This window comes from Cariama cristata, unplaced genomic scaffold, assembly GCF_000690535.1.
Source record: "Cariama cristata isolate BGI_N322 unplaced genomic scaffold, ASM69053v1 scaffold31222, whole genome shotgun sequence".
In the NCBI taxonomy this organism is placed as follows: domain Eukaryota; kingdom Metazoa; phylum Chordata; class Aves; order Cariamiformes; family Cariamidae; genus Cariama; species Cariama cristata.
In genome coordinates this window covers 314-19514 of record NW_009604893.1, presented here as the reverse complement: position 1 = coordinate 19514, position 19201 = coordinate 314, and the positions used below count along the sequence as shown (strand labels likewise).

General features: G+C 44.5%; 1 protein-coding gene across 1 annotated transcript; it reads left to right on the top strand.

Moving 5' to 3' along the window:
* Nucleotides 1–398: 398 nt before the first annotated feature.
* ATP1B4 (ATPase, Na+/K+ transporting, beta 4 polypeptide) lies at nucleotides 399–7375 on the top strand (the record flags this gene model as incomplete). The annotated part of the gene is made up of 7 exons (XM_009695771.1): nucleotides 399–561; nucleotides 3268–3396; nucleotides 4196–4300; nucleotides 4567–4763; nucleotides 5416–5472; nucleotides 6182–6277; nucleotides 7214–7375. Coding segments are annotated over 7 exons (909 nt in total), but the record flags the coding sequence as incomplete, so codon positions are not given.
* Between the last annotated feature and the right edge of the window lie 11826 nt (nucleotides 7376–19201).

The window sequence follows — 19201 nt, the reverse complement described above, 5'->3', positions numbered from 1 at the left end:
CTTAAACAATGCTACCTGCTGTCATCTGAGGTAGCACAGAAAATGTGCACTTGAGCTCAGAGACATTGCAGAAGCGTGGGAACAATCCCGGCTCTCCCAGATCGCAGGTTTTCTTTGGTCATGGTCAAACAGGTGGAAAAAGACGAGTTTCTGTAAATGCCAGGACAGAGAGACAGTACCGGGTGTGACGGCAGTGACATACGTGTCATGGAAAAAAGGATGCGGGGATCTAAGCGATCTCAAGTCAGAACAGCCAAAACTGCCTCTCTTTAACTCAAGAGTGATGATGGGAAAATGGAAATTTGAAACATTTCCAGCTATTAAGTTCTTTTGCATTTATTTTTGGCCAATGAGATGTTCAGCTTGCGTGTGGGGGTTGTGTTCTGTAACTCTTCCAGGAAAATAAGCATGAGGAGAAGGTCCAGGATCCTGACAGAGGGGAGGACGAGAACAAGGCAGAGATGGGGAGCAAAACCTGGGCAGACCTGGCTGGGGAGATGAAGATGTTCCTGTGGAACCCGGAGGAGAGGACGTGCCTGGGGAGAACGGCCAAGAGCTGGGGTAGGTCCTTGCTCACACCTCGCTTTTGGGGATCATTGCCTTTTCTGCTTCACGATGGATGCATTTGCTTGTGAACGTCCTTGATAGCTTGGACTGACCATCCCCGTCCCACATTTTCAGGGCAGATGTTTCTAACCAGTGCAATAAAGAACTAGTGAGGAGGACAAACAGAAAACGCTTGGTCTGGATGTTAATGTTTACTGAGAATGTGAAAGCAAAGATTTTGGGCTGCCCAGACTGTGTGCTGGGAAGAAATTAAGAGCCTGAGCAAGTGCGGTGGCTGCAGGTCGGTCTGCCGCAGCCACGCACCCCTGCTGCCGCCAGCAACCCGGCTCCTGCCTGTGTAAGTCAGGAGCCCGTGGGGAGGTGGGTTTGGGTCATCAGTGTCGGTGGGGGAAGAGGACCCAAGTTGCGGGGAAGACATTTTGGGGAGGGTGCACAGCATGGGTCCGAGCAGCCCTCCTTGCCTGCATGTGCCCTGGCTCTGGGACGGGAAGGGCTGGTCATCGCCGTCACCCTGCAGCTTCCCGGGGCATGACATGGTGCCCACGTCCGAGCCCACATGTGCTATCGGGGCCTGTGGGCTGGGATGTGCCAGGGAGGGTTTTGAGCACTCTGTCTATTTTATCCATATCCACATAGCCTTCAAAAATGATCGCTGAGTCTGGAGGTGCCGTGGGTGGTTAGGAGCAGCCGGTGGCTTCGGGACAAGGGACTGCTGCAGGCTCGGTCCGAGATCAAAGTGCCACAGCACACGCGATGCCATCCACCTTTGCAGCTCTGTTCCCCTGACAGCACATAGCCCCTGCAGCAGGGTGAAAATCCCCAACCTTAGCCCAGCATCACGTGCACATCCGCACCGGTGTAAGGCTGCAAATTATCGGGGGCTGCTGCTCAGCGCTTGCAGCCCTCCTCGGCTGGCACTGGCAAAGCGCTTGCAAGACCCACGGCGTGCCCATACCCCCCCCCAGTGCTTTGGGTCTCCTGCAAAGCCTGTGTTGACAGCCAGGAGAAATGAAGGAAACTGCCCTTGGGCACCAGAAGAATCTGAAAACCCGAAAGCACGAGTCTCGGGCAGGCCTTGAAATCCACGTTTGTTCCCCGTGCCCTTTGCTGGCCACGGAGGCAGCCTGGTTTTGCTGCTTCTTTGCTGGATGGGAAGGTGCAAACTGGAGTCTGGGAGCAGTACGGAGGTGACAGTCCTTAAGGATGTGGGTTTGGGTTTCTGGAGGCTCTGCTGGGAGCTGAGAAAAGCCCTGTGAGAGGACTTGCTCAGGCTGGTGTGGATGGGGCCCTGGCTTGCTACTGCTGGAAGTTATTTATTTACAGCCTCGGGGAGGGTGCAGTGTCCTCCTGCATCCTGGGAGCATCATGGTGTGCTATATGGCCCTGCTGCCCTAGGGACACACATACCCCCATATTCATGGGCGGTACGGATAGTGCTCATGTGCCTGTACAGGGGGGCAGGAGAGAGGCATTGAAGCTACCATGAAAATCAGATTTTCTTTTGAAATGAGAGCATTTGGAGGTGAATGAGCTGAACTTGCCTGTTCTTATCTCACAGGTGAGGAGGAGGGAGTTTGCCCAGCCTGGGGCTGCTCCCCTGCGCTGACCCCGAAGGTGTTCCCCAGGGACGGGGCACTCGGGGGACTTACACTGCCAAAATACAGGGAGCTGGCTGGCCACAGGGTCAGCACTGGGGGTCCCAGCCCCTGGGAAAGGCTGTACCCCAGCTCTGCCGGTGACAATGCCTCCTGCTGCATTGCAGGAAACGTACGAACAAGAACGGTAGCAGCACCCCGTGATTTGGCACCCCGTGATTCGCCACCCCAGCGGCAGCTCCAGCCCCACCGGGCTGGTGCCGAGGCACCGTCCCAGCATCATTGCAGCAGGGCTGGACATTGTCCCTGATGTGCCACCAGCAGCAGCGACGGTCCCATCCGTCCTGGCTCGGCCCTCAGTGGGACACGGCCCCGCAGTCGTTCCCAGCACCGCGGCCCCGGCAGGAGAGCACATCTGCGTTCCCAGGGCTCCCTCCAAGCTGCCGGCATGTTTCTCCTGGGAAATGTTTGGGTTAGGGCTTCACTCTGCCTTCTGAGCTGCTGGGTTTTATTCATAGGCAACTGTCTCTTGAGACATCCTCAGCCATCAGCCTGGTCCAGAGGAAAAACAAACCCGTTCCCTGGACGTCAGGGCTACGAAACAGCCAGCAATGCCGCAGCCCCTGAGCAATGTCGCTCGCTTCAGTCCCAGCGCTGGGGTCTCTGCCATGCAGGGAGCTGGGGCAAGAACATCGCCTTGCAGCCCCCATTGGGAATTTGGAGGTGCTGAAGGCACTGGGTACGCTCCCATGTTACTATGCCAAGAGGGGGTGGGAAGGGCAAGAGCCAAGGTTGGGTCTGTCCGTCAGAGAGAACTGAGGCAGGTGGACACACGGACTTGGTCCTGATGCAGCTCTGGGAAGGGCCATGCAACAAAAGGGATACAGAGCCAAAGAGCAGCTGCCCCGGGGCTGGGCAGGGTGTGTGTCTGCTTGAGACCCCTGCACCCCAAAATGCCAGGGTCTGTGTGCAGAGGGGGGTTGCGAGCTCCCACTTCCACGATGGACTCAAGAGCTGCTGAGCACGGCTGTGCATCCCCACGGGACACAGCCCACGGGACGTGCTCTGGTTGCATTAACAGCAACATACCCTCTCTCTTTTGCAGGCTTGATCTTACTGTTTTACTTCATTTTCTACACATGCCTGGCAGGAATGTTTGCCTTTTGCATGTATGTGATGCTGCTGACGCTGAGCCCCTACACACCCACGTACCGGGACCGCGTTTCTCCACCAGGTACGTACCCCAGCCTCAGGCACCTCTGCCGGCACTTGCCCGGCAAAGTGCTACCAAAACGGCATGGCAGGGACCTCGGGTAAAGCCCTCCGTAACACAGGGTGTTATCACTTACCTGAGGGCACTGACAGCACTGCAGGTTCTCTGCAGAGGATCAGGCATCTTAAATAGCCCCATGTGAAGCAGTCATTCTAATTATATTAATTGTTATTCTAATCATGCTAATTATGGCTATCAGTATTCTCAAAGTAAATGGGCAAGTTTAGGCATTTCATAGGTGATGCCCATTCATTTCAGCTGCTGTCCTTTTACACTTTGTATCTTCAAAATAAAATGCAAATCAAGAGTAGCTTTTATGCATTATTATTTGGGGGCATCCTGGCAAGATAATGTTCAAAAAACTCCTTTTCCTCTGTCAGAAGCAGCATTTTCCCTGTGTTTTTGTGTCGGTGGGGAACACAAGGCCCCCTCACCCTGCTCCCTGCCTGGAGCACGGGGGACCTCTCAGCCCCTGTGTTGCAGCCCCAAGCCCATCACTTTCCTGCAGCGCTGCTGAGACCCTCCAGGTCTCCCATGTTTCCTGGGATATTTTGACATTCACGGTGTTCTCTGGGTGTGAAATGGAGGTGAGGGATCAGAGGGTTGAGGAGAGGGTTTATTTGTGAGCTGGTCCTGCCGCTCTCATGCCTGTGCTGAGCCGCAAGCCCAGCCGCAGCGCAACCAGCCCCTGTAACACGCACCCCAAGCCTGTGGCCAGTCCACCCCCATTTGCTCTAACAGAGTCTGTCTCCTTCTCCAGGAGTAATGATCAGACCGTACTTGAATGGCTTCACCATTGCCTTCAACGTTTCTCAACCCAGCACGTGGCAACCCTACGTGGACAGCATGCACCACTTCCTAGCAGGTAAGCTCTTGGGCACCCCAGGAGTCGTGTCGGCAAGGTGTTTGCATCCATGCACACACGCACACGGTGCAGGGGTCTCCTCCTGGCCATCTCATGACCCCCATCTAGAAAGGGAGGCTCATAAGGTGGTCACCGGAACTTCTGTGGGAGGGAGCCTTGCCTTTCCAGGTGGGACTTTCTAACTCCCTTGCCATGCAGATGTACTCTGAGAGCGGGAGTCTGTGCAGGTCTTGAAAAATGTTAACAAGTCTCTTGGTCCCCACCAGCTTATGATGACAAAGTTCAAGAGGAGAAGAATATCGAGTGTGTCTCAGGACAGTACTTCATCCAAGGGGGCAATGAAAGCGAGGAGAAGAAGGCCTGCCAGTTCAAGCGCTCGCTGCTGCAGAACTGCTCTGGCATTGAGGACCCAACGTTTGGCTACTCTAAAGGCCAGCCCTGCATACTGCTGAAGATGAATCGGGTACAGAGAAAGCCGGTCGTCTTAATTCCTTCCTTCAGTGCATCCCACTGTGAAAGAGTAAAGACCGTGCAAGGACTGAAACTCCTCCACTTCTCAGTCCCAAGGAAATAGGGAACTAGGATCCAAAAACCTGCTGGCCAATGCCTGCTAGAAAACATAAAAAAAGAAACACTACAAAACTTGCTTGATGTGATTTGCTGAGGCCTGAGTACTTGGAAGGTCTTGTGCCTGGCCCCTCTCTGGGATGAACTGCGCTATAGGGCTACAGCCCAGACCCCAGTCTCTTTATGATGGGAATTTTCATAGAACTGAGTTTAATTTGAAATCTTCTAATAGCGTGGTGGCTTAGCGCATGCTGCTGGGAAAAGAAATGTGTGTGTGGATGTGAACTGTGTGGGGAAGTGGCTGTGTTACTGCAGGGAGTCTGGGCTCTCTGGGTGCTCTGCTCTGCCCTGGCTCTCAGGCACCAATCCTGCCTTCAGGCACGGGCAAGTTGCATGGCATGGGGTGGTGGACCCTGCTTCTAGGGGCACGTGATGCCTGTCCTGAGCAACGTGAGTGGCATGTAGGAGAGCTTAAGCCCTGGAGAAGGGAGGCAGCACACACTTGGGACTGCAATTCACACAAGCATGGATGTTTTTTGGTTTTGCAGATCATAGGCTACCGCCCTGGTGCTGGGGTCCCCGTGAGCGTGGACTGCAAAGTGCAGGTACTGCTTTCATTCGTGCTCAGCAGTGTGGTGCATAGAAAGCCAAATGTCTCCTTCTGATGGACTCCACCAATATCTGTCCTCTCTTTAGCCCCAAACACTCACAGGACCCAGCGCTGCCAATGCCCCTGGGTGCAAGTGGGGGCCGGTCTGCTGAGAACGACAGAGGCCATCACTCTCCCACGTCCCACCCTGGCGCTCGCCCTCTGAGTGCTGCCGGCTCCTGCCGGCCTCACCGGGCTCAGTCCCCGAGGGGAGGGTGCCGGGGTGGCAGCTGGAGCTGGGGGGGTAAAGAGGCAAGGGCTGCTCACATCCACCCCCACCCACTCCGCAGAACCCTTGGTCCTGGGGAGCAGCCTGCAAGCCAACAGCAATAGGGCGAAGGAAGGGCTCTCGCTGCCTGGGCAGCAGCTGGATCATACCCTTAGAAAGCAATAATGCAGCAAGCAAGGGCAGGGAGGGATGAACGGGCAGGAAATCGGTAACCTTCGCCTGCGCCTTTGTAGGACGGTTGTGCTCCGGCTCGCTGCAGCGGCACTGGCTCTCACCGCAAACACGCTGCACACAGGCAGGCGCAACTGAGCCTGGACGTGGGTTTGGAAGAGATGTCTGTATTAAAGCTCCTTCACCTTACTCCGAAGGGAGCTGTATTTTGTGTCCCACACGCTAGGTGCGTACTTGATTTTAATTTTTTTTCCCCCAATCACAGAAAGGCAATGAGAGCGATCTCAGATCGGTGGACTTCTACCCTGGAAATGGGACGTTTGATCTCATGTATTATCCCTACTATGGCAAGATCACTCACGTAAGTAAGGCTTCTGGCATCTTCGTCATGTCTCCTTGGGAAGGAGAGGGCTGGAGTTGCTGCACAGAGTACAGATGTGCTTTCGGGCTATTTTGGGCAGATGTAGGCAGGAGGGAGGCCACGGGCACTGGGATTACAGCGCTCTATTTCTGTCTCTGACAAACTGCGGGAAATCCTTGGGGACTCTGGTTCCCCCTTGCCAGCAATGGGAATGATTACATTTATTGTCTGGAGACTAAGGCTGGCTTTGCTAACTCCCAGAGAAGGTCTCAACACCAGCACTTTCCCAGGGCGTGAGGGAAGTCAGGCCTTAGGTGACACAAGAGGAAAAGGATGGGGCTTCTGTCAAAGCTATGACAAGACCATTTCAGGCTGGATGGCTCAAAACAGAGCAGTCCAACATTGGTGGCTATTTCTGAACATGCTGGCCAGCACTGCTTTGGGCTGTGCTGGGCTGTGCAGCGTTAGGAGGTAACCACACCTTCACAACAAAAGCTGAAATGGAAGAAGAGGCAGGCACTAGACCCCTGTTGCCATACTGCTGTTGGCCCAGGATGACCAACAGCCCCAGACGCCAGGTCTGCACGTCCTTTCAGCACACAGATCCAAGGAACACCATGAATTTCTTATTACAAGTCATAGGTCGGTTTTTAGAACAGCAGAAAGTATTTAAGAGTCCCATTATCTGGTGTTGCTAGTCCTGGCTGATCAACCCAAGAGGCAGGGTACAGGCAAAACTCTGATGTGATCCTGTCCCTCTGAGGCACAGAAAGGCTCAGCTTCAGCATCCCGAGGGACCCTGACAGACATCAGGCAAACGCATTCAGACGCCTGGGAAGCATGAACCAATATGACTAATGATTTTTACTGAACATGAAAGCACTGCCTGCTTTTCTGCTCCCTCAAAAATTACACTTAAATCTCCCTTCTTTTCAGGTTAACTATACATCCCCATTGGTGGCTATGCACTTTACAGATGTGAAGAAGAATTATTTGGTTCCTATTCAGTGCAGTCTGAATGGGAAAGGTATCGTCAACGACGTTAACAGCGACCGCTTCCTGGGCCGAATCATCTTCACGCTCAGCGTTGGAAAGTAGCCACCGCAAACACTGGGCACTTAGGTTAAGTCAGTCAGAGGCTTTTTCCTTTTTAGAGCATAAAGCCAGCATTTTTTTTCTGCTAGGAAAAACAGGCACATGGAGATTTTTGTTAATTTATTTTTGTTCATAGTTAGAAAACAAATGAGATGCAACGGAGCCTGGAACCATATTTTTCATCATCTGATGTAAATCATTATTAGTAAAATTAAAAGTTATCTCCTGGGCAGAGAACCTGTGAAAGCATTTCAGTTTTGATTACAAAACCCTCTGGTATCTGAACACTCTTTTCATAAGGTCTTTTACAAGTGACCCCTGTGGAATGCATTTTTCCTGGCCTTAAATTTTAACCTTTACCATAGTTTTATGTGCATTTCTCAGGCAAAAGCTAACCAGAGGATAGTTTATTAGCACTATTCTTGTTAAAATAATAAACAGCAAAAATTTTGGATTATGCCTGCAATGACACAGTTAAAAAGTGAAAGTGGCAGATCTCAACGTGCCTCCTAGGATCTTCAGCACCAGGAGCACCTTAACTGCAGCATTTTACACAGCTTCTTCAGCACACCCAAGGTGCTGGAGCAAAGGCCATGTAGAAAATCATTTGCCCTTGAACCTTTCCAACTGTTTCTTTCTGAAGTGGGAAGACTGATGCAATTCTCCCTCCTCCTCCTCCTCACTCCAGTACTTCTCTCTGCCCCATGAATCCTCATCAAGCCTATTAGGCAGGGACGAGTGAGCGGAGCCCTTCTTCCCCTGCCACCGTTCACAGGCTGATGGCACCTCCTTCCCCTCTTCGGGCACAGAAGTGCCGGTGAAACGTGTTAGACCCCCACCCCAAATATCTCAGGTCTGTTCTTCCCTGTTCCAGAGAGGTCACAGCTGTAACGCCGCAGAAAAGCGCAGGGAAACGCTTAGCTGTTTCATCGTTAAGGGGTCAATGCTGGTATTAGTGAAGTCATCAATTTATGACCCTCAAAGACCTATGAAGCACACTCACCCTTGTCAGAGCGGAGTGCTGCTAACCTGCGCAAGGCAGCCTGACCATCCCCGGCCCCTGGGTGCAAAAGCCTTCGTATTTGGCAGAGATGAACTACGCTCTGCACCTTACCAGCTATGAGAACACAGTAGGACAGGACACCTTAGGATAATGTACTAGTTGGAAAGCACACTTACTAAAATTACTGATGGAACAAGAGCATTATGGTATGTTTGTCCTACATCCTAGTCCAGGTACTTAATCTGCCATCGTTTCCTGATCTATGTAAGTCTCTAAGAAGTAATTTTTTGTATTAAAAATAAAGTGACTACAGTAAAATTAACTCTATGGTACCATTCTTAAAACACTGGTGTAAGAGATGCAGTTTGTGACCTTAGCTCCCTGTGCTGGCCCGTTAGGGACTACATTTCAAAGCAGCGTGCAATGTGATCCTTGCATTTTGAGCACATAACTTTCTAGGGCCAAAGAGTTCAGAAGCCCAGTACAGTAAGACTCACTATATGCCAAGTATCACAACCAACCATTGGGCAAAAACTATTTATTAAGAACTGTTGAAAACCTGAACCAGAGGTAATTTAGAAACTAATTTTGCTCAGAGGTGGTTATTCTTAGGACACTGATAGAGCCAGGGCAACACAATCATTCTGCCTGCACAACTTACCTGAAAGGGCATGTTCTGATCAACAGAAAACGGCTTCTGCCAAGGAAGATGCTGTCTCTTCCTTTGACATCAGAAACAAAGCCACAAACATTTCCCCACTTGTGAATTGCTTTAGCTCCTTTAAAATATTTTTGTAGGATCCTGAAAGGAAACCAAACCCTTCATGCTTCAGGCCATGAAATAAACAGCTCTCCAGCTAGCAACAGGACAAACCTTTACTTATATCTATTTCCTACTTGCCTGTTGGAAGGATTCATGGAGCAGCTGGTCCTTTAGCAGACGGTGGACCCATCCTTTGATCCAATCAACAAAGAAAGACCAACTAACTCAAGATGTAAATGCAGGAACAGCTTAGAAGCACAAGTGTGTTTCCCAACACCGAGATCCAGGCACGCTGAGAATCCCATTGGAAAAGCTCTCAGAAATGGCATGCACGTCTACTTACACTAAAACAAAGCTTTATAAACACTGTAGATAACTTTATTTTCCATACACATAATTCTGCTTTTAGCATATTTGTACAATCATTTTAAGATTTGGAGAACTGTATACACCACTCTTCATGCTACAACCACCTTCAAGTCCTGGCTCAATTTTTGACTTCTATTGAAGCCCAAAATAATACTTTATATGTGTATATAAAATATATATATGTGCATCTAGGAAGTTACCACATTTTAGTAAAATAACCTAGCAAAAGTGATTCAAAATACTTTGATGTGCTACCTAAGCATGAAACCATAGATGGAATCCATCTGCTGGCAGCAGAGAAGCGACACACTCTGACAAGCAGGTGTTACTCAGAAATTGTCAGTGTCAAAATAATTCACCGTTTACCACTCTGGCAAGGAAATCAAGTCTTGTGAGAGCAAAGGTACAACACAAAAGACCAAGACAACCAAACCCAAAGCTCACAGTCCAACTCAGCAGCACTAAATCACACCCCCCCCCAAAAAAAAAAAAAAAAGACAGCTTGGTTCAAGAGCCCATTTGTGGTACACAAATCAGTTTTGTCAGATTCAGGTAAAGATTTTCTTTGGTCGCAGCAAGCACAAGAACAACTGAATGTACAGGTATTTTTCAAACATCAGAACTAACTCTTTAGAAATCTCCCTTCCTCAAACATATAGCTATAGTGAGTTATTTAAACACCAGTGTGACTGTCTCCTGTGTGCATGTGAATTACTGCATCCCTACAACATAGATACGGGCTCAATGCACAGAGAGAGAAAATATTAAAGTTGCTTCAGTAAGCATTTGCTGCAGAGGACAGAAACTTTGTGTGCCATCAGCAGCTCCCTGCAGACCTGGCAGCTCTTGAGCTGTCCCACAGTTGGAAATCAGGGTTTGCTAGCTGCAAAAAGCTTTCACCAACATGGACCAAAGAGGCTGAAAGAGCAAGAGGCTTCTTTCATCCTATCAACATGAACCTGATGGGAATGAAGCAGAACACAACCACAAACGACTACCTTCTATTTTCGTACAGTTTAAATATGGAACATAGAATTGCAAAAGGTATGGCATTAGTAACACGGAAAGCATCTTCAAACAAGTCAGATGCTCTTATTCCTTTGGGAGTCACTTTCTTCACTATATACATATATGTTTTAGTTTCTGCTTTATCATCAGCATTCCTCATGCTAGAAATTGTATGCTCTGACACTATCCAACTGTTGTTTGAGAGTGCAATAATGAGGAGGTTAAAGGCAGATTAATCCTACCAAAACAGACTGTTTTTTGTATCTTCACTTGCATTTCTAGATCACAGATTTTCAGTGATCCCGTTAACCCATGAAAGCTGTCCAAAGGAACTGCAGGAATCTCTGAGCAATCTGTGTTCTGTCAGCCTTTGAGAGCTCTCAAAATACTCTTGATCCTCACACGGACCAGTGCTGAAACGCTGTGTGGTTTCTTTTATGTGCACAGAATCAAAGCTGAGACAAATTGCAGCCAGTGAAATTCCAGCCTCCCACCCTCATTTCACATTTGAGCTCAGAACAAAAGGGAAAAACACGGTCAAACAAAATACCAGAGGACACACGTCCTTTAGCAGACTGTTGGCTTTTCTGAGTAGTGAAAGTTCTCCAGGACTAAGCCCTATGTTAGTGACATCATGCTAGTGCAAAGCTATTTAACATACATTAGCAGTCAACTTCTCCACACTGATGTTAAACAAATTAATTTAATAGAAGAATCAGATGTTCTTCTCATATTATGTTAGTTTATTAGTGAGATCAGAAACTACCTTTACATTCAGAAGGAACAGAAAATTCAGACTGATTCACAAGAACAAGCTGTTAATGAAAAAAGACAACAGCCATATGCCAAGTTCCCAACAGCAGTCTGTTAAGAGCTTGGTATTCATTTTCCCATAGCATGTACAGTCCCTTTCCACATAGCATTCACACCTTTAGTTATGGTCTTAGCTTTAGCATTATCCGAGATAAGCTGTATGCAACTAGAAATTTTCTTGTATAAAAAGATTAAACAACAGAGTTTCACAGATGTCTTTACTCAAAATAATCACATTTGTCACGTGGACACAGATCAACCCTACCCAATTCTACGCTCCTCAGAACACTTACTTTCTCCATAATCATACAGTAGCTTCAAGTAACTCATCTTCAGACTCATGGTATGTTGTTTTGGTTTTTTTTGAAATAAAGTAACTACGAATTCATTTGTTTTTCTTCTTTTTAAAGGGGCAGATCAGGGTGTTTGGGAAAAGGAGAAGAGCAGGGAAGGTGGCAACAGAGACGGAATTAAGAGATCATACAGACTGATAGCCAGTACGACTTTTTCTTCTTCCAATGATATAAGATATAAAGACAAGAATGATAAGGAAGCCAAGTGCCATGCCCACTGCGATGGGAATAAGAAAGTTCAGGTCAGAATCAGCAAAGCATTCTTCAGCTGCAGAAAGAAGTAGAACAAAAAAGCAAGGGAGAATAAATTAGTAAAGGAAATCAAGCATTAGAAACCAAACACGACAAGGAGCAAACAGACATTTTTGAGAACTTACACTATATTAGATACAAAAATACATCTAAAGTAAAATCAGTATTGAGTAAAGAATTGATAGATTTATTTCTTCAAACATATACACTACACACATCATTTGTACTGGTAATATACTACTTCTGATTTGTACGTTTAATTTCATCTTCCTGTAGCGAGCAGTCCACTTGGATAGATTGGAAATGTGAGGACAAAAGAGCAGTCTGAGCATGTATTAGCTAATCACACCTCAGAGTTAACAGCAATATAGGAACAAAAAAACCCAAAAAACAAAAAACAAAAAAAAAGGGACAGACTGTTATATTACTGCCTTGTCCAAGTGACTTCCCAAACCCTCAAGTCACCAGCACTGCTCTAGGTTCTAGACATGAAGAGAAATAAGAGAGAGCAAACCAAGTAAGGGAGCAGAAACTTACTGAAAACTACAAGAGACAGCCAAGATACATAGGTTGAAAGCACCTGAATGGAAAACACGGAAAGACTCGCTCTTTGGGTGGGTAATTTTATTTATTTTCAATATGAATACAAGAAAAGGGTTATCAGTTTCAGCTAAGAACTATGTGGATGTTACCAAAATCAACATAGGAGAAAAAAAAAAAGAGCCAGCTGTAACACTGCAGTGGTTTTTAATACACAGGCTGTAAAATATGCAATGAACTCCTTGCTGATACATACACTCATGCAAGGATTAGCAAACACCACTGGGATTCGATTTCAAACTCGGTGATAGACCTTAGCCACAGAGGCAGGGCTTGGCATTCTTCCCATTTGTAAAGAGAGCAGAGCTCCACCTGCGTGGTGCCAAGACGTTGAGTAAGACACAATACAGCATCTGCGTACTGCTTCAGCACTGTAAGGGTGCTTGGCTTACATGCTTTCAATGAAGCAGAGCTCCTTATAACATTTTTTTGCTTGAGCTTATATTAGAGCAGACTAAATGTCATGCACACATTCAATGTTTTATCAAAAGTTAGCCGTTGTTTTAAGCAAGTATTTAAACCATTTGAGTCTCTAACTGAATCAGCCTTAGTTATGGGAAGTTTACTGTCTTGATTTAGCTAACTATGGTCCAGTACACACTTGCCACTACCCCGTCACGAAAGGCTACACAAAGCCTTTGGCTAAGAGAAAGAAAACACCATGTGGAGGTTCAGCACTTGAAAATACTAAAGTCGGACAATCTGAAGACACCTACTGCCAAGTAGAGTAATGCTGGGAAGGGGAAAAAAGAGGAAAGGAAATATGTACCTTATACATTGAGCTATTTCAAAACATTCTGACTGCTGAGAAAGTATTTAAGCATCTTAAAAGGAGAACTGCATTTTATATTTTGTCATTTTTGTTCACTGAAGGTCAACATAGACAATTTAACTATTACATGCTGGATAATGGGTCATTAATACTAAACATGAATGAATTTGCTAAGGATGAAAGGTGCCCAGCAGGCAGTGACAGAAATTCCCTTTCTCTCTTCTTTAAATGAAGATCACTGCAATACACATCACACTATGGCCCTGTTACAAGGAATTCCCAGGATAAAAAGGTTTCAAAGTTTCATACCAGGAACATTCCATCCTTTACCTCTCCCCAGTTCGCCACTGCTGTTCGCACACATCTAGCCACGTATTGTTACTGTACAATGGTTAGAAGCTTCAGAGAAGTGTCTTCTAATGCACAACCTGGTAACTGCACACCACAGGCAGACTCCACATTCAGGGCAGGAGGAACAGCTTGTTCTACATACTTGGTTGAACGGGTCTCCATTCAAAATAATCAGAAATTTTGGCCCCCAACATTTTTAGCCCCAGTAGAAGAGCTATCTTCCCTTTTAATTCCAATTGTACAATTGTAAGATGCAACCGATAGCCCAAATTTTTGTGTTTTTACTGGCATATGCTATACAATAGAGAACACTGTGGTAAATTAAAAAAAAAAAAAGGGCATTCATTGGCTGGAAAAAGCTTCTTTTGAGGACTACTAGCATGGTATCTTTAAGCTAAAAGATCAGAAATCTTGGTATCTTAGAGCACAATGTTAACATTTAGCAAACCGTATATAAGGCACAGTCAACAGTTAACAAACCAAACCAGTCTATGATAGATTATACACATTAATATTCAACATCCACAAGCACGTACACAAGTCAAATGCTGTTTCCACAGACCAGAACAAAACTATTTTTATTCCCACAATGCCACTGCATGTTGTTAGTATTCTGCAATTAAAATTTTTTGCATTTGTATTGTATTTTGGAGGAACTGAAATTAATTAATCAATTGGTTATGAACTAGAACATATTCTAAGTTGTTTGGTTCAAACATAAACCATGGCAATACATTTGGCATCATTTCTTAACTTGACTAGTCAAGCAAACTGTCTTTTGAGTTCAGATTTTTTTTTTTTAAATTAAGTTAAACTTCCCATTTTAAAACTACTCGTATCCAGCATTACAGCGTTTCTTGTAACCAAAGCAAGCCACTAAGTACTAGGACAACTAATCCTCCCAAAGCTGCTCCTACTGCTATGGTACAATTAAGTTGTCTACCTTTGGGCTGCAGTCTTCAGCTAAATAGAAAAAGAGCAGGTCTGAAAAAGAAATGCCTTTAAATAGAAGTATTTAACACTATAATCTCCCTCTAATTATTTAAGACAGTTATGCCTTTCCCTAACAGGACATCAGTCACCCACAAAACCCTGACCTCCTCCCCCTTCTCAAAATACCATAGTAATAGTCCCCCTTCCCAAAGATTGTAACTAACAGACTCATAATTCCATTATATACTTCCTCAAAAAGCATGTATCTGCATATTACTGTAGACTTATCATCATTGTATACCACAAAGCCCACTCTTCCAGTGTCTAGATACTCACTGCAAGTCTCCAGGAGAGACAACACTGGAGATAGAATTACAGTCAAAATAGTAATGCTTTGACCAAAAAAAAAAGTCTTTACACTTATTACCAGAGAGCAGTAACTCCTGCTTGTTCCAAGTTTTGTCAGAGACTCTTGCAGACTGACTTGTACTGATAATTTGATGGAAATCTGATGCCTGCAGTCCCATTGTAGTTTAAATTCACTTTGACTGATTTACACCCTTAGGAACCCCACTGTTAAGCTCTTGTTAAACAGCCTATTAAAAAGTATTTGTGTTTTTCTTCACATTAAAAGCGCTTCAGCTGACTTCAGCTTACACTTCAGAAAGGTGCTAACATTATTTTGACTTTGTGTAGCAAATAAGAAAGTAGCTTTAACATAATGATTATATAAGCAGTGCAGGCTAGAATCAAGAATGGTAGACAGAAAAGTACCTATAGAAAGACAGGATTAGACAGCACATTTTCCTCCTGTCATATGACCACATAGTTCACAAGATAGGCCAGAAAGAGGCATGGTAAAGGGAAGACTAGTGTCTCTCCTGATGCAGAAAAAAAAGTATATAGTAGCACTGTTACCAGAAGAACTGGCAGCATAGACAGGATCAGCACAGTTTCTACCGTAGCAGATGAAGCTACTGACCAATTCCCAGAAGGCTCCCTAATGCTCTCCCACTGTTGTCGAATGCAGAGACCCATTTCATTTTCCAGGACGACGGCAAGAAGAAACTGAACTTTTCATAGCTGCACACCAATTTACGATGGCTAGCAAAATCAATCATCAAAACATCTTATCTGGATGGATCTACAGTTGACAAAAAAGTTTACAAGCAAATTTCTAACGATGAACCAATGTACAGTGTCTCAATTAGTTCTCAAGCTGTCTTCTGCTAGTGGACTGTACCCAAGCACACTTCTGAATGTGTGGCAGAACAAAGCATTAAGATACAGACAACAGCAGACTCTTCGAGGAGCCTCTTCATCAGTTATGTAACAGAATCTCAGATATAGACTGATTGAAGTTGACCTTACTCATTTAGTTTATTTTCTTTAAGAAAAAAACAGTACAAGATGTCTGTTTTCAAATCAGTTAAAAAAGGTGAACAAGTTTCCTTAAGAAATAGAACAATCTTTATTATTTAGAGCACACGTTGAACAGATTGACAGTTCCCTGTCGAGCAATACATACAGGAAAACTAGTGGTTTTATAACAACAGGCGGTCAGGTGAAACTTAGATGCTTTTTGAACCAGTTATCTGCACATCAGTCTAGGAGTACTTTAATCTCTGAGCCAATATACTTGCAAATGAAGATTAAGTTGCAGGTTTTTGCAAAGATACTTCTAGTATTGTTGAATTTTGAGAGCAGTTTGGACTAGTCTTCTATATTGTCACTTGGAAACTGTGCACAGTTCAAAAATTTGCATGGTCAGACGAATATAGCGTGGTAACTACTCCTTAACAGAAATGCATGTGTAACTGGTGCCACTGAACATCAGTCACAAAAATTCTAAATATCTATATGAACTTCTGCATTTGAGGACATATTAATATGAAAGTCATTAGATCCACTTTTTTTTTTAAATTAAAATGGAAAGTCTTGAAGCCTGTTTCAGGATTAAACATATAGTAGTTCCCCACTTTCATTAAAATTGCTTGCAGTAACCGATGCAAAATTCAAGCTGTAGACTACAAGCTATAGTAAGCATTATCCACCCATACTTGCTTCCTTGGCTAGTGTCATGAATAAACTGTTTTTACAAAAAAAAAAATTACTGAGAGAAGTGTATTTTATGATTTGTATACAAACATGCCACAGACATCTCTATAACCCTAGAAAACACTAATGAAACACTAAACCAGTTTTGATGCAGGCTTAACTCATTCTAAAGGGGGAGACAATGTAATCTTCATTAAATAACTAGTTTAGGCAGCTCATGTTATGACATATGCAAAAAAGCCACACTTATCTAAAAGTCTAAAAGACTGTTTTTTTTCCCATGCAGTAAGAACTATGTATTACAGCACAAGGAGGCCAGAGAAAAGTTGTGCAGCAAGGGTTAGTCTCTACAGAGCTGCAGTTTAAGAACAGTCCAGTTGTACTGCATTTTTTAAGCTTGTTATCCTTTCCATACAGCAAGGAAAAAACAGGTGGTGTGGGTCCATCTCAGACTTGTTTGGCTTTTGCATTCTTAACATTAGTAAATGCTACACAGCAATCAAACATAAAGTACATTAAACATTCAGAATGCCAATGGCGGGCAGTTATAATGTGAATTTTGATCGGCAGAGAACCATTCAAGATGAAGATTTAAAACCAGCTCAAGCTGCAACAACAAATACTGGCTCATTAAATGAAAGCGTCTTTAAACAATGGTCAAAGCAACAAGACAGACCAGTTCTGTGAAGAATAGGATATAAAGTTAAGTGCACTTTAAAGTTCTGGAATATTTAGAAATGTTATTCCCTTTAAACTGATGCCAGCAAAAAAGCTTGCATTAATTTAGCAGAACTCTGCCTCAGTTGAGTATTTTAGATGATCACCAAGGTAAAATAAGCGATGAAGAATTCAGTGCCTAACAGTAATCGTTTTTCTTTCTTTTTTTTTTGAAAGCATTTGGAAACGGCACTGAAGTCTTCCTATATATCCACCATTTGGCAAGTATGGGTTACCCATTTTGTTTGTACAGCCAGGGTATAGGAATGATTCCTGAAACTACACCAAAGCAGGAGTAAACTACTCAAATTCTGTCGAAGTCACTGCTGCCACTTCAAAAGATCACTGAATCACCAGCCTAAAATTCAGTTCTATGAAAAATGAAGTTGTTACTGGGCATCATACAATCCTTGTTAAATACCATACAAGTCAACATAGTGACTAATGCTGCCAGCTTAACCCACAATTATGACAACTAAGGAACGCAGAGAGAAGCAAGTACAAATTCTATGCTATTCTGGAAGTGGCCCAAATGCACATCAGTTTAGAATGTGTTCTTGTTTCAGGCTACAATTTGTAAAAAAGCAGAAATAAATCCTAAACACTTTAGGGTTTTTGCAAGATAAAATCCTTAGCCTCGCAATTCATCCAACATTTGACATCTTCAAAACAATTATGAAACCCACGTTGTCTTCTTGCAGCAGGAAAACTAAAAAAGTAGTTCTGCTTCATCCGAGATAAACATTCTGTCTTTGTTTCTCAACTCCAATTAGCTGTGGCTAGTAATTACTCCTAAGTTTTGGGTCTTTTTTGGACTTCAGAACTTGCACTTGCTTTGTTTAGAGTAAAATCAGAACAGGAATCACGTTTAGATTCACAAAGTTTGATATCCAGCATAGCTTTTTCTTCTGCCAATTATGTAAGCAACCACTATAATGGCAATCAAGCCAGCAAGTGCAGCACCAACTACAATTGGGATTAGAATGCTGTCATCATCCAGCGAACACTCCTGGGCTGTAGATGAGAAAAAGGTTGCAACAAGGAATAAATAAAGACAGAATACTTGCCAAGTGTGGTACAAAAATCTGTTTTCCTTACTATGAAGGTGTTCAAAACCGAACTATTGTTACATCTTTAACACTAACAGAGAAAGAACTGCAGAGCTCTTATAGGCACATCTAGCATATATTAAGCATTATAATCACTCGAACATTTGATAAACTATAGTAAGCTAACGGTGTACGAGTCTTCATGTGCACAAGATATGTACTAGACAAGGGCATAGCCATTCTTCCACTTTAAGACAGAACTAGGCTTATCTATTTCATTCTTAAAGCAAGTCTAGTACTTTTACTCATTAAGAATAAAGTGACCTAGACTTGGTGTCAAGAACGTATCCAGAATGGAGATATGTTAGAGAGATGAAATAACTGTAATTAGGAGAAGCAGCTAGCTGCAACTTGAACTGCAGAGTGAAATGGGACCCTATCTCTTCAGAATATATTATGATATTTAGAATATATTATTATAAACACCGTTTACCCCGCATACATTTGGGGAGTTAACTTACCTCTGCCTAAAAAAAGAAGCTCAAAAATCTGCACCCAGTCTATTTGTCTACAGATTAGTCTAGTCTAGTAAGACTGTGCTGCAAGTACTATCATTAAGTACAAAGACCAGGTTACACTAAAGATTAAGAAAGAGGACATTTAAGCCACTCCAGTTTTCCCCAGACAACACCAGGGTAATGCATCAAACAAACATTTTAGAATCTTTGTCTAGTTCTAAGTATTCAAGATTGCTTTCGAAAGAAGCTCTGTCAGTTCATTTTTTCCCC